Below are 14,119 nucleotides of genomic sequence, written 5' to 3'. Positions count from 1 at the left end.
CTTTATGCGAAAGCGCATTCAATCGTAGGCCTCCATTAGGGCATAGAAAATCGTGGGGTAGAAGTTAAGAAGAGAGAAACTGTGGTGCGGCCAAACACCACACCATCATTATAAACTCCATGTTATCCTGATCACGGTCTTTGAATAAGAACACACAAAGCTCAATGCTAAAAACCTCAGCCGGCTGCAACATTTCAACGGCTGCAAAACAGAGAGACAAGAGCACACAGGATATAGACAACCGTCAACATGATACCACGCAAACAAGCCAGACGCTCAGACGGGAGAGATAGAAAGTGTCCAGGAACTGAAACAGACAACCACTCATTTCCAACAATTATATCAGACTACTAGACTACTAGAAAGAGACCTGAAACAAACGCCTCTTGGAAAGATGAATCAAGTGAAACACATAATGTCTTCTTTCACGATCAGCAGTTGAGGACAGATCGTATCAGAGCGTGGCATTTCCAGTCTCATTAAATGAAACAACACACATTTTACAGATGATCAAAGCATGCCGTACTCAAACACATTCAGCATTTCTTGTTGCCCAATTGCGTGCCCTGCCTCATGAGTGTTTGTTTATTCACTATTCTGGCGAATTTGTGAATGGTTTAAAGGGAAAACATTAACCCATGATAAAAGAAACACGCCATCTGGACCTTGCAATAACTGAGTGCAGTTATAGCGTGCCGATGCTTTGCCTGTTGCACTGAACATAAAAAGTCTAGAAGAAGAAGAAGAATGAATGTTTTTGAGCTGTTGGAAGAAAGGTAGCAGAGGTGAAATACAGCGAATAGAGGGAATGAGAGAGCGAAGAGATGGAGACAATACAGAGATACAATAACCCCTCTGCTTTTTGTTGTGCTCTCAATGGGTTTGCTCTTTATATGGACACGTGAGCACATAGACAAGTCTGGCTTTTTCCCATCCATTCACAAGTATTGCTCAGTCATCATTCACATTCAACAGCACGTTACGCATTTAGTGATTTGGATGTTCTCGCGAGCGAATGGCTATAATAAGGTTTTCTCGTGAGACTTGGGCGTGTGTAACCCATCACATTCTTCCGAATAACTCAATGAAATATAAGTTTAGCATAAGAGCGCAAAAAGTCAACTTATAAAGATAACAAAACGGTGGGATGTATACGGCGTCTCAAAACGTAGTACGCTGGGAGCATTCGGGCATCAAAGACACGAGCGCGCTTTGTTTCCAACTAAAGCTGCTTTTTGTTTTAATAGCTTTTTGGCCATCGTGGACATCAAACGTTTAAGGCAGCTCGATGGGTTTAACAGAGCACGGCACTAAAAAACATAAAGGTAAGATGTTAAAGGGCTATTGCGTGTTAATTGATGCCATAGACTCGCCGCGTCTGAGGAGGCGCGGTGTTATAGTTTTGTTAAACAAACAAATAAACGTGTTTTTTATTTAAACAAACAAATAAGCCCCAGTTTCCAACAGGTAAAGTTAAAAGCGAGCATGTGGCGCGGATATAACAGTGATATAACAGTGAGGTAAAAGGATGCTGGACTCGACGTTCATTTCCAATTTGTCACTTGTAGAGCGCGAATGCATATATTCGTGGACTATTTTAATAAACAAATACAACACCTCATCTACAACCCTTCCCAAACTACAAATATAGCTCAAAATAACATTATATGGAGGAAATTCAACGCTCACCTGGATAAAGGAGTTTGCGTGCCGTCGGTCGCTGTGATTGACACCTGTGAAGATGACGTCAAATACGCTTTCTGCGCGAGCGTGAAGCGTCAAGTTCTTCTGAAAGTCACTCTCGGTCTTCTTTTGAACCCGCTCGAGACACTTTCAGTTGTTAGGCAACCAAATTGCCAAAATTCCCAAATTTTTCTGTTCTGTTTGTATCGGCCGTGGGAGATGATGGGGCATCATCCGCGCGCTCCTGCTCACACGGGCTCCCGTGCCACGTGTTGCTGTCAAAATAAAGGGTGGCACGCGAGGCGTGTCCAGTAGGTGGGAGACAGAAGAAAAATGATTTTTACACCAAAGCAGATCCTAAGTGCACAGTGCGTCACCTACAGGCGAACCCGACTCAAAGTGCAACTATCCCAACATTTCGATTTTGTATCTGACTCTTGCAGTTTGCGCTTTGATGGTGAAAAATGTATTCCACGTGTATGATAAATGAATCTCGGGCAAAGTTGCTCTTGTCTCGCTCAATCTTTGAATATACAACTTTATTTTAAGAATCATTTTAATGTCATGCTGAAACGGCACACACACGCACCCGTCTGCCTAAGCGAAGTGGGCTTTACAAATGAAGGGGAACAGTCCGAATTCTCTTGCATGTTGTCATTTGAAAGTCATTTTTAACAGCACGCGTTAATAAGCTCATTATTAAATGTTTATGCCGAAATGTTACTGACTGTCCGCACTGTACTTGGGGAAACTTCATTTGCGACTACAGTATGTATTTGGAGAGATCTGGTTTCAATCCAGAGAGGTTAAACTCCCACCCTTTACACTGCGACTATTCAAGTTTGGAGTTTGGAGAACAAACATGAACTTTTTGATTTGTATGGCAAAGTTTTTCATTCATAAACGTCGGTGGTTTCAATCAAAGCCCGTGTTCAATTGAATGAAACAGATGTATCCATTAAAATAGGTTAACAATACTAAAGCCTTTAACTTTTTAATGAACATGATTTAATTTGAATAAAACTCTCTCTTTCCTTTCTTTCCTTTCTTTCCTTGTCATTTTTATTTACCGTACGTGCTGTTGATATTTTTTTTCAATTTGTATTTGTGACTTAAGATGCTAATGTATGTATATATTGCATTGTGTGCCTATTTTGTTTGTACGTTTGATACAGTTAATAAATTATAATTCTTTAAATGCATCTATGTAATACGTGTAAATAGCCACAGGAGGGCGCTGTTAACTGCTGTTTTTAACTGTCACATTCACCAACTAGTAGTTTACTACATTGTAGAAACGTGACGTTTCTCGGGTTTTCTTTCAAAGGAATTGGTCATCAAAATGTAAACTTTATTGTTATTTTGTCCCAAAACAGCAGTTTAACCCGTTACCCTTCTTTTTTTATTATAGTACAGAAATGTACAAAATGTGAACAAACATACAATTCACAAGACATAAAAATAGAGAAAAAAATACTTAAATTATAACTTGGTGTATAAATGTGAAAAGAATAACAATTAATGTCAGGGGTAATGAATTAAGTACATAAACGAAAATAACAGTGCTTCGTAAATTCTTTATGAATTGAAAAGTATGTCCATATTGTAATAATGTCTCTTACAAATTGTTCAAAATTTGGCCTTTTTTTGTCTTTTATATGATATTTACCAAATAAAATAAAAAGTTGTACCAGAACATATATTGTACTTTTAGAATCAATGGTATCTTGTACAGAAATAAAGATTTGAATTAAAGTTGTAAATAATCTAGAAAAGAAGAGACGTCAATCCAAACGTTTTTGATCATATGTGCCTACCATTATTATTTTTTAACAAAAGTCACAAGAATTCTCCGGATCTAATTCTAAATCCAAATACTTATATGAGTTTTCGAGATGTTGTAGGCCTATATGACTAAGTGTGTGATAAGGACACTGATTTGAAATACCAATGACAGTCTTCACTTTCTGTGAAAACACCATCAAGGGGTGAAGTCTGCGACCGTGGATATTTGGACAGACCCCCGATATGCATTCTGCACTTGTGTTAATCTTCAGTATCTGCAAAAGTACTTGCATATTAATTTAACCAAGTAGTTAAAATCCTTGGGCGTGTTCTTGATCTGCCACCTTTATCGAGTATGCAGGAGGTGGCGAGGTGATTTGTGCGAGCAGACATATGATTGAAATACTACTGTTATTGTGTCATGGAGTGTGAGAATTGAGTTGTTCATACAAAATTACATCAACTAATCCTATCTCAAAAAGAAAGTCGGCTTTTCCATTTCTTTATAAATGTGTGTTGACTCAAGACAGTAGCATGCATAGAATAAGTGCGTTGTCATTTATTCTTCATATTGAACTTTGCAAAGATTCTAATGATAAAAAATGAAAAAGAAGCAGGGTTTATTTATTTTAATTTATTTGATCATCATCAAAATCTGTGAGTACCTTTACATACAACAATACATTGTGAGTTCAATAAAAATATATTATCTTTACATCCAATAAGTGTGCAGAATATGGCATCTTCAACAACCTTTTATCATGGCTATACCTGCTGTAAAAAAAGTCTGTAGTGACCTCTCTTTTAACCGCGCAACTGAATTTAACATTATAATCACAAGCTCACTTCATTTTATAAGTGGATTAGGAGTCTTTATTATACTATAAATATCATAATGATAAACTCAGATGATTATGAGTGACACGGTTGACCATTCATTTTTCAAATTCAGATGAAGAATGTGGCTTATTGAATGAAAACAGACAATTCTTAGAGATCATTAAAATGTTAATCCACAGTAAAGTCTGTCATGGTGATGGCCCTTAGAAACTGCAGTGTTTCTTTTTGTTTGCACCGTGGGGAGGGACCCAAACGTGTTTGTTGGACCGAGAGGCAAAAATTACACACAAATCTGATGATCGTCTCGTGGCTTTACATATCATTTTCTCTCACATCAAGACGTATCTCACGTTAGTAAGTATTAGGCAGGAAAATATATATATCTTGGATCTTTATTCAATCCAAGACCAGAGATAACCTACTTAACCCACACCAAGACCAAATTGTGAGCAGGAGACTTGCAGAAAAAGGTTAAACAACACTGTTTCACCGTTTTACACATTTAGGATAATGTCGTATTCTGAGTTTGTCACACAATAAACATTATACAGACAGATTTAACACTTAAAGACAATTGCGCGAAGCACTTGCAGACACTTGATAATGATTACAAAGACGGCATACAAATAGGATTGTACAAATGTGAAGAATAGACAGTTTTGACCATATCTGAGATCCAAACATAAGCTCTGTGTCCTCACAATTTGCAGAGTTCACAGGCAACGTTGTTACAAATCTGAAAGGAAAATGAGGATAAACATTTCAAAGACTTTAAAATTGGGAAAATCATCTCAAACCCACAAGAGTTGTGTAAAAGTTGTCTCTGGTGCTTTTCAAACAAAAGGATCTTCAGAGCACCATGCAGTGAGGAGCGTTGAGAAAACACACTTATTCTCAAAATGTGAGGTGTCATATTCAAATTCTGTGGAAGGCACCACGGTAACGCGGTGAGGAGTGCACATGCTCATCTGCTTTGTGGATGAAGTGTAGGATGTGAAGAAAGACGGAAACGTGTGTCTATATTTCTAAGTGGTGTACAGAGACAGTGCAGACTGTATATTGCATCCATTAACGGTTAAGTCTGTGGTGACAATGACTGTGCCTGCAAAGATCAAGAACTTGCTGACTCTCAAACCGGTGCTACATAGTTGCCAGGAAAAGTTCCAAACGTTTGTGTTCGTTCAGACGTACCTGAATGGAAGACAAAACATAAAACGTATTATTTCATCAATATATTTCAAGAGGATATTTTGCATTTTTTAATCTTAATTCAAGAGTGCCTTACCAAGTACAGTACATTGGAGTATATGGATAAAAATGTCTCATTTTACAGAAAACCCTCTAAATCGGTGACATATACATGACATTTTACCATGAGCTTTCATTTGATGAATGTCTCATCTATGTTTTGTAAGTTGATGTGATTTATTGTATGATTTTTACAGGAGTGAGTGGGGTTTGGGAAGATGAATTCAAACCTTATAATGTTCTTGTATGTAACATAAATGCTAAATTGATGGGACCAGAAAGAGAGCGGAAGTTCTAAAACTTCAAAAGATACCATGTATGTCTTGTTTTGTGCTTCGCAACTTGAAGATTTGATTTACAATTATTAAAGGTTATAATATATATTATATAAATATATAAAGTTATCGTTATCTAGAACTAAACCTATTTTATATAACATTTTTGTTGATTGAAATCAAAATAATATGATTTGGGGGACAAATATACTAAATCAAATTTAAATGTTGCCTTATCAACAAGTTGAGGCTCTAAAATTATAAACCAATCTGATTGGCTGGGAGGCAAGGTCCAGCATTTCACCAGACAAGGTGACCAGCAGGCTACCAGTAGTTTAAACCATAAAGGTGCTATTACCTACAAACCAGCCATCATCACATTTCTCTATCACTTGTACGATGTCTCCTTCCTTTAATTCCAACTCATCTCGATTCTTGGGTTTATAGTTGTAAACAGCCTTATATCTGTAGGAATTAAAAAGAAATATAAAAATAATGAATAAACGTAAATGAAAGCATGATTTTTGTTATTTTAGATTTAACATTGTTGTACATTACTCACGGTTGTCTCGGAATAACTGTAGAACCAATGTGAGACTGTGATGTCGAAGGATTCTTAACTTTGGGTTTTGGCTGTGGAGACTGTGTTCTGGGTCCATCCTGAAAATTTTATTTTAAAAGACAATTACAATTTTCAATATATTTATAGCAATTGACTCAAACATGTTTTTTCAAGGCCAGTACCCATCTGTAGAACTGAGCAAGGATATTATATAGTTTACTTAAACAAACATTAAACAAACATTTCTGTTTGTTGAAATGAAACGAAATACCAACGTAAATATTTAAAACTGTAACAAAACAATTAAACAAATAATGAAATGATTTATACAGTGGAAAAAAAACTAGAGTTTAATTTAAAAATATGAATAAAACTACAATAAAACGGAAAACAAAGCTATAATAACTGGGAAATCCAGAATAAAGGCCTGTATAAACCCAGATACGTTTTAAAACCGAGCTGGACATTTTCCAATTTTGTCTAATTCGTGTCTAAATGTTGGTCTGGATGTAATATGTTGTGTTTTCCGCAGACAAACCTGTGTGACGTGTGAGTTGGTGTTCATTGGCAGTCCTGGGCCCTGGGGAGATGTCAGCACATGGTTGGATGGTGACACTGGTGATCTGGGATATGTGTCTAGTGGGCTGTGAGGGTGCAGTGCTCCACTCCCGGTGCCCGTGGGTGAGAGGGAGGAAGTGATGCCAGGCGAGTACAGAAAGTGGGTGAATGGCTGTTTCGGGCAGGTGGGCTGTGCCGGTGACAGAGGGAAGCGTGACTGGCTGAAGTGATTGTGATGTGAAAGAGGAGGTTCGGGGGAGTGTGAGGAGGGAGACAGGGGCGAGTGCTGCGGCCGGCCGGGACTGGGGGGCTCTGGGGTAGCAGAAGGTGAGAGGGGAGAGGAAGGAAAATCATCATTGGTTTTAGTGCGGGGCATTTTGTTGACCTGGACGTAGTTGACGGGAAAGATTCCACTGCGGGTGGTGCCGGTGATACGACCCTCCAACCAGTGATCATCTACATGCCTGACTATGGAGATCACTTCCCCCTGAGCACGAGACAATGACCAGTAAAAAAATTTGAGGATTAATTCTGGCCTTTACTTTTAAATGTACAGTATGCTGTGTTTTACAAATTTGCATTGTGCTTGTAGATACTGCATAAACATTATAGCATTTTTCACATTTATTTGTTTGGCAAATAGCCATGTGGGATAGTGTGCAATGTTTTTCTTTTTTTTCTTTCTGGCACCTTTCTAAAGGAAAGTTCCACAGGAAGGTCTGCATTAAAGTTGAACATGGCTACTGCTTCTCCATATTCCAGCACCTGGACAGTGGGCGACTTTATTGGAGTTGGCTTTTCTGTCGGAGGAATAATCTAAAAACACAGGAAGGAGGTTGATGTGATTTGGAAATTAAGGTGCACATTTCAAAATTCCTAAATACACACAGACATACCTCCACGTAGCTGGTGGGGAAGATTCCCACTCTCCCATGATGCTCTCCTTCATACCAGTTGGCGTCCACTTGCCGGTGTATATACACTACATCACCTTTCTGTATGGTCAGCTCTCTGGTAATGAGAAGTCAAGGGTGATAATATTCAGTCATTGTTTACATTTACATTTAGGCATTTGGCAGACGCTTTTATCCAAAGCGACTTACATAGCATTATCCTATACATTTTTACACAGGTATCTGCAATCCCCTCGGATCCAACCAACAACCTTGCGTTGTTAACACAATGCTCTTACCACTGAAATTGACTTCCATTGTATGAACTGAGACATTTCTCAAAATTGTATTTTTGGGTTGAGGTTTGTGTCAGTGTGCACATACTTACTTTGGTGACTGTGCTTGAAAAATAAATTTGGCTCGTGCTGCTTTCATCTGTGCAGATAAACATTTATTTTATTTAGTCTGTCTCAAAATTGTACTTTCTATTTAAACCTCGGAGAAAAAGGATCAAATACCTTCTTATCCTCTTTCTTAGGTGGGAAATCCTTCCCTGGCGTCATTCGATCTGTAGAAGGAGCCAAAGACCAGATATGAGATATCTGCCCATATATAATGAAAGGAGTGACATGATAAGAGACTGAATGATAGTTCTTATAGTCCAGCGGACAGCCGGCCAAAGGTTAAGATGGACGTATGATTTTTGGACGACTGTAAGATGTGCTGGAAACGTTCAAACTTCAAAATGCCTATTGCATAGTTCATTAAACCTATATTGTATTAATCACATGTAAGCCTGTTAAAAAATGTAACATATGTTTGGCTTGTTAAAATTGTTACATTCAGCAATAATTGAATGGTTCTTTTTTACCATGGACTGGTTTTGGTTTACACGGTTATTTTAATTGTCTCTTCTAGCCAAATGTAATATTAGCAAGAACAGAACTTTCTGGTTCAAGACCCCTGCAGTTCTGTGTTCTTTTGCTCATCGTGACAGATTGTTCCTAATCTATAATCAAAATGTAATCTAAACTTTCATGCTGCTGCTTGATGTGCGTTTCCTGTCCTGCCCAACTCCACCGACTGACTTTACATTTCTGTTCTCATAATTTTGTTTTGTGGAAAAGCGTGGAGGAAACTGAGCAGATGTGAGGAGTGGCGAGTAGAAAGGAGGAAATAGGAAATACAGTAGGGGAGGGGATAGGAAGTCTGTTTCTTACCATCAGTGTGTGTGAAGCTCGGCGTTGAACCCTGCTTTACAGCAGATGAGGGAAACTTTGGAGAGCTGGAAAAGGAAAGCAAAAGAAAAGATTATTTAACGTCACAAGAAGCTGCAAAAACAATAATGCACAAACACATAATGTGGGAATATAAAGAATACTGTACACATTTAAAACAGACATGATTCCTTAAAACACTGCTCTTCTAAGAAGGATTTATTAGCTTTTTCAGGCAGCATTGGGAATAAATCAATTGAAGACACTACAGCATCTCTTTAGGAAGACTTTTCTACTTAGGAAAATACCTTAAAGGGATAGTTCACCCACATATAAAAAATATATCATAATATATGCACCTGTACATAACTCTTTTTATAGGTATTCAATATTTCGAGAAATGTTCGAGTGGTTTTCTGTCCATACAATGGAAGTCATTGGGGGTCAATGTTGTTTTGTTACTAACGTTCTTGGAAACGTTCTTTTTTAGTGTTCTGCAAAAAAAATAAAGTCATACGGGTTTGGAATGACATGACAAAAAAATCATAAATGTTGAAAATAAACATTTTTGGATGAACTAATGTATAGAGGTTTGCTTCGAGATAAAACTCTACATTCCAATATAAACTCAAACTCTATACCTGCCGTATGTCAACTAGTCATTTGTTTCTATTTTGATTTCCGCTAAGGAATGTTAGGAGAAAAAAAGTTGATTTATGAAACATAACTGGAAAGTCTCTAAAAGAACAAGCTTTCAGCAATAAAACTGTCCTCTGGATTGTACGTGGCCTGAAGCGAGGAAGAATTCAATAAAAGCAACAGATGGACCGTCTCAGCTGTAAGAATACCAAACCAATTCCAATATATTGGAGTATTTTGTTATTACACAGCCGTGGAGGTTTCTGCTGGGTGTTAAGGTACGGTAAAGAGAAATATGTCTTTTATAAAGAGCTAAGATGGAAAAACAGGTCCTTGAACACTAAACTCAGTTACTTGTCAAGCAATGGGGCATTTTTTGGCATTCTGAAAGAATAGAGGTAGTCACTGGGGGCAGCATGAGCTCATCGACGTGAAAACTAACAAAAAAGAATTCGAGAGAATTCAAGAATGTGCCAGAGACGCAGTGAGATATGTTACCGGGCCCCTAGCCGAGCAAATATTGAAGTTAAAGTTGTCAGAATGGGCACGAAACTCTCTACAAGCCTAGAAGGACCGAACATTGCCTTTTATAGCTCTTCTGTGTCTAGACACATATTAAGAGGTGAATAACAGCTTGAGGAGAAGAGATCTATAAAGGGAAGGTGGAACAACGTTTTGTAGAGGGAATGAAATGGCACACCACTTTAAGCCAATCACAACAGACATCGCTGTCTTAAAGATACAGTAGCAAAAACATATGAATGAACACAAGCTCGAGCACTTGAGTTGAGACCAGGACGTCTAAGGTTTGACCACACACGCTTAGTCTTAGACATAAACACACCCACTCACAAACACACACACAGAAACAACTCAGCATGGGGTCGGTATGTGGGCCGCCGGCCAAAGAGTCAACAATTAACCAATCAGACATAGAGACCAGACATGTCATATGACCTTAATAACAGACCGAAAAACAAGTCCACTGCATACATTGTGTCCTTATTTCGACTGATGCGTTATGTCCATAGACCACCACCATGTGTTATACTTGACAAATGAACGAAAGACAAACCATCCACATGCACAGTATATACATTCTCACGGAGATGCATTCATATTCATTGAATTGTTAAAATGCTTTTGTCATAAAAAGCATAATTGTGCAATTTAGTTTTTGCTAACTAAATTCGTTTCGCTGATGATATATATAATAATGAAAGAATTATTCAATAAAGTAATTTGGTCTCAGACGTTTGAACCCCACAATACTGTATATAAACAAAAAACAGACCCTCTTGAGATTACAGATAAAAGATGACAACACAGACTCACCTGTTCTCACGTCTGTTCTCTTCTACTCCTGTTGGGTTGAGTTTGGGTTCCTGTTAATTGAAACCACAGTAAGTCCATAGACGTCGAACACACATGCACACTCACACACCCTCTCAAAGACACGGTTAAATCAGGAGCATTCGGGAGCAGCTCGGTGAGAAAAAATCTGAAGAGGCGGTGACCATTCCTGTACAGAAACTTCCAGTGATTCCTCTGGGTCCTAAACTCCCCCTCAGGTTCAATCACATGGAAGTAGTGATGTCATCAGCAAAGATTTCCATAGGTTGTGATTCCAAATACAAGCTCGGTTTGAAAGCCATAACGCCTTGAATAGTTAAAGGTGGCGCATTCTGGTTTAGGTGACAGGAAAAGTTCACGAATTGGTGTTCTTCTGAGCTCTGTGGCTTTCTTTCTTTTGTGTGAGAAGAAGAGAGAATGTCTTGATTAATATTTTGAATACACTGAAAGTAAATGGGACATTGGCTTGTTGAGCTTCAGATATAAAGAACAGATGTGAATGGCGGCGGCCACAGACTTTGGCTATTCAACATGACAGGAAGTGAGAGAGAGGATCTGCATGCGCAGCTGTCAGCGATCACCACCTGAAGCCTGCTGTTAGAAAGGCAACTATAATGCCAAATAAGTCTATTTTTTGGCACAACAAGCGGGAGCTTAAAACTAATTCCTCGTCTTAAGGGTGTTGGATTTTTTAGGAAATCGATGACGGTATAATGGATGACTAAAGTCTGTACGGACGTCCAAAAAGATTTAAAAACCATTTAGGGAGGTTACGATAACAGACACACAGTCACCAAAGCCAAAACATTTCTTCTGCTCGTCTAATCTGTTTTTCGTTGTCATTCTATAACACAAAAAACCACTGTTAAGCTTATTGTGGTTTTCAGCGATTTTGGACATAGGTGTGCAATAGAGGATTACAGGTGGATTAAAGTGAGAAGCCATGCTGGTTCCAGGGAAGGAAGGAGGATCTAGATTTCGTAGGATTGTGATTGGAGTCGGTCAGAGGAAGGGTCAGTACCTCACCCCTGCCTCGCCGCTGGTGCTGCTTCTGTGATAACTTCCTCTCGAGACCGAGGATATCCGAGTCCAGCTCCGCCTCAAAACGATTCAGCTCTGAAACCAACGTCGCCTGGGCAACGCCATGGCAACCAAATGACACATGGCACATTATGTTTAGTGATGAAAAAAGGAGGGTGTGGCGATGTTGGAAGGAAAAGCTGGGATTGGGACTGAAATGTGTGTGCCAGCAGTGTACAGTACAAATGTTTTGATATTTACACTGTACTTTATAAAAACTGCATTTACTGGTTTTAAAGGTACAGTTCAACCAAAAAACTAAAACCTCAAACTTCTGTCATCATTTACGCACCCTCGAGAATTCATTTCTTTGTTCTGATGAATACTTCCAAAGATATTTGGAAGAATGCATGTAACCAAACAGTTCTTGGCCCGCAATGACTCCTATAGTAGGAACAATTACAAATGTAAGTCAAAACTGTTTTACAAGCAGTCAAAATCTTTGTTTGTGTACAACAGAACAAAGAAATGTATAAAGCACATTTTCCTACTATGGCAGTCCATGGTGGCCAAGAACTGTATAAGCATTCTTCCAAATATCTCTCTCTATGTTCTTCAGAACAAAGTAGTAAATGTATTAAATGATGACAGAATTTTCAACTGTTCCATTCATTTGTCAATCCGACTATATTGGGTTAATTAAACCAATGAATGCAATTTAAATGCACTGAATATGGTCATATCATGTCCAAAAGTGCTTCTTAAGGTTTTATGTTAAACTACAAGCAGTTTTAAATATTCAGATTTTCGACAGTTTCTTAAGTGAACAGGTCATTCAGATATAGATCTTTAGGTAGTTATAAACATACATATATTGTATAAATCTACATTGTAGCTACAACTTTAAAATCATTTTAAGACATTAGACAGGTTAAGAAACAGATGGAAACGAAAGGCAGATGCTCACCTCTATGGATGGTGATTGAGGTTTCAGTTGTGGGTGATATAAGGACTGTATCTCAGGCTTCAATGACTGTAAAAAAATGAAATATCAAAAGAGAGTAAGACTACAACTTTTTATTGGATTGCTAGGTCACATTCAAAGCCCCCAAAACGGCAGTGTTTGTTTCACAATTTACACATTCGTGTGATATTTCACCAAACAACATTGGCCCCATTGACTTCCATTGTATGGACACAAAACCACTGAGACATTTCTCAAAATATCGTCTTTTGTTTTCCTCAGAAGAAAGACTCACATGTTCTGAATGACATGAGGGTGAACAAAAAAAATACAACATTTTTATTTGGCAGCAGCTATTTGATCTAAGTGTAAATAGCAATAACCAGATGCTATTTCCACTAAGAAGGCTCCATGAGCGTAGTTTCTACCAACAAGGCGGGATATTTGTACTCCGTGTAAATAGACACAAGTTTTTATTTCTTGGCGAAAACAATCCCTTTAATGGTTACCCAGAGAAGAAATGTATTGTAACAATTGGCAAGTACCTAAAATTCGTATTAAAGCCGAGTGCAGAACCTAATAAAACTTGGTGAGTGACAACACATTTCAGATATGTTTACAAGGATCTGCTGTCTATTACACAGGACAGGAGTCACATAAAAGGGAGTGGAGAATAACAAAATGAGAGGAAGGAGCAAGGTTTTACAACACTTACATAAACCACGCTGTTAAAGTGATAGTTCACCTCAAAAATGAAAATGATGTCATCATTTAGTCACCTTCTTTTCATCTCAAACCTGTACTTGGCATCCTGCAGAACACAAAAGATATTCTGAAGAATGTTGGTAACTGGCACCCATTAACCTGCACTTGTTTAGTGTCCACACAAAAGATGTGAATGGGGCCGGCAGTGTTTGGTTACCAACTTTCTTCAAAAGATCTTCTTTTGTGTTCTTTCTGAAGAAAGAAAGTCAAACGGGTTTGAAATGAAAAGAGGGTGACTAAATGATGACAGAATTGTCATTTTTGGGTAACTACTCCTTTAAAGTCACGCTCACACTAAAATCACACAAGAGCTTTAT

General features: G+C 38.2%; 2 protein-coding genes and 1 long non-coding RNA gene across 20 annotated transcripts in view; 1 reads left to right on the top strand and 2 right to left on the bottom strand.

Annotated features, from left to right (window-relative positions):
- pdlim2 (PDZ and LIM domain 2 (mystique)) overlaps positions 1 to 2,477 on the bottom strand; it is a 58,875-nt gene extending 56,398 nt beyond the window's left edge. Inside the window, exon 1 of the mRNA XM_079468427.1 lies at positions 1,690 to 2,477. The gene's annotated coding sequence lies outside the window, so the exon portion shown is untranslated. The remainder of the gene's footprint in view (positions 1 to 1,689) is intronic.
- On the top strand, positions 1,010 to 9,634 carry LOC306900998. The gene is made up of 4 exons (XR_013787353.1): positions 1,010 to 1,325; positions 6,926 to 7,459; positions 7,652 to 7,809; positions 8,383 to 9,634. It is a non-coding gene; the product is annotated as an uncharacterized lncRNA (long non-coding RNA).
- sorbs3 (sorbin and SH3 domain containing 3) overlaps positions 4,083 to 14,119 on the bottom strand; it is a 32,498-nt gene continuing 22,461 nt past the window's right edge. For 6 of the 18 annotated variants that reach the window (XM_079468418.1, XM_079468419.1, XM_079468420.1 and 3 more), the window contains 12 exons: positions 13,041 to 13,106; positions 12,075 to 12,185; positions 11,036 to 11,085; positions 9,065 to 9,129; positions 8,363 to 8,412; positions 8,233 to 8,279; positions 7,848 to 7,962; positions 7,642 to 7,767; positions 6,932 to 7,438; positions 6,394 to 6,491; positions 6,190 to 6,296; positions 4,085 to 5,499 (listed from right to left, as the gene is read on the bottom strand). In XM_079468418.1, coding sequence (XP_079324544.1) covers positions 5,438 to 5,499; positions 6,190 to 6,296; positions 6,394 to 6,491; positions 6,932 to 7,438; positions 7,642 to 7,767; positions 7,848 to 7,962; positions 8,233 to 8,279; positions 8,363 to 8,412; positions 9,065 to 9,129; positions 11,036 to 11,085; positions 12,075 to 12,185; positions 13,041 to 13,106 — 1,404 coding nt within the window. In that variant the 3' untranslated portion in view covers positions 4,085 to 5,437. Of the gene's footprint in view, positions 5,500 to 6,189; positions 6,297 to 6,393; positions 6,492 to 6,931; positions 7,439 to 7,641; positions 7,768 to 7,847; positions 7,963 to 8,232; positions 8,280 to 8,362; positions 8,413 to 9,064; positions 9,130 to 11,035; positions 11,086 to 12,074; positions 12,186 to 13,040; positions 13,107 to 14,119 lie in introns of all 18 variants that reach the window. The other 12 variants (XM_079468411.1, XM_079468412.1, XM_079468413.1 and 9 more) reach the window with 5 other exon arrangements.

Source organism: Barbatula barbatula, assembly GCF_947034865.1.
Source record: "Barbatula barbatula genome assembly, chromosome: 11".
Taxonomy (NCBI): Eukaryota; Metazoa; Chordata; class Actinopteri; order Cypriniformes; family Nemacheilidae; genus Barbatula; species Barbatula barbatula.
This window is presented reverse-complemented; position numbering and strand designations above follow the sequence as displayed.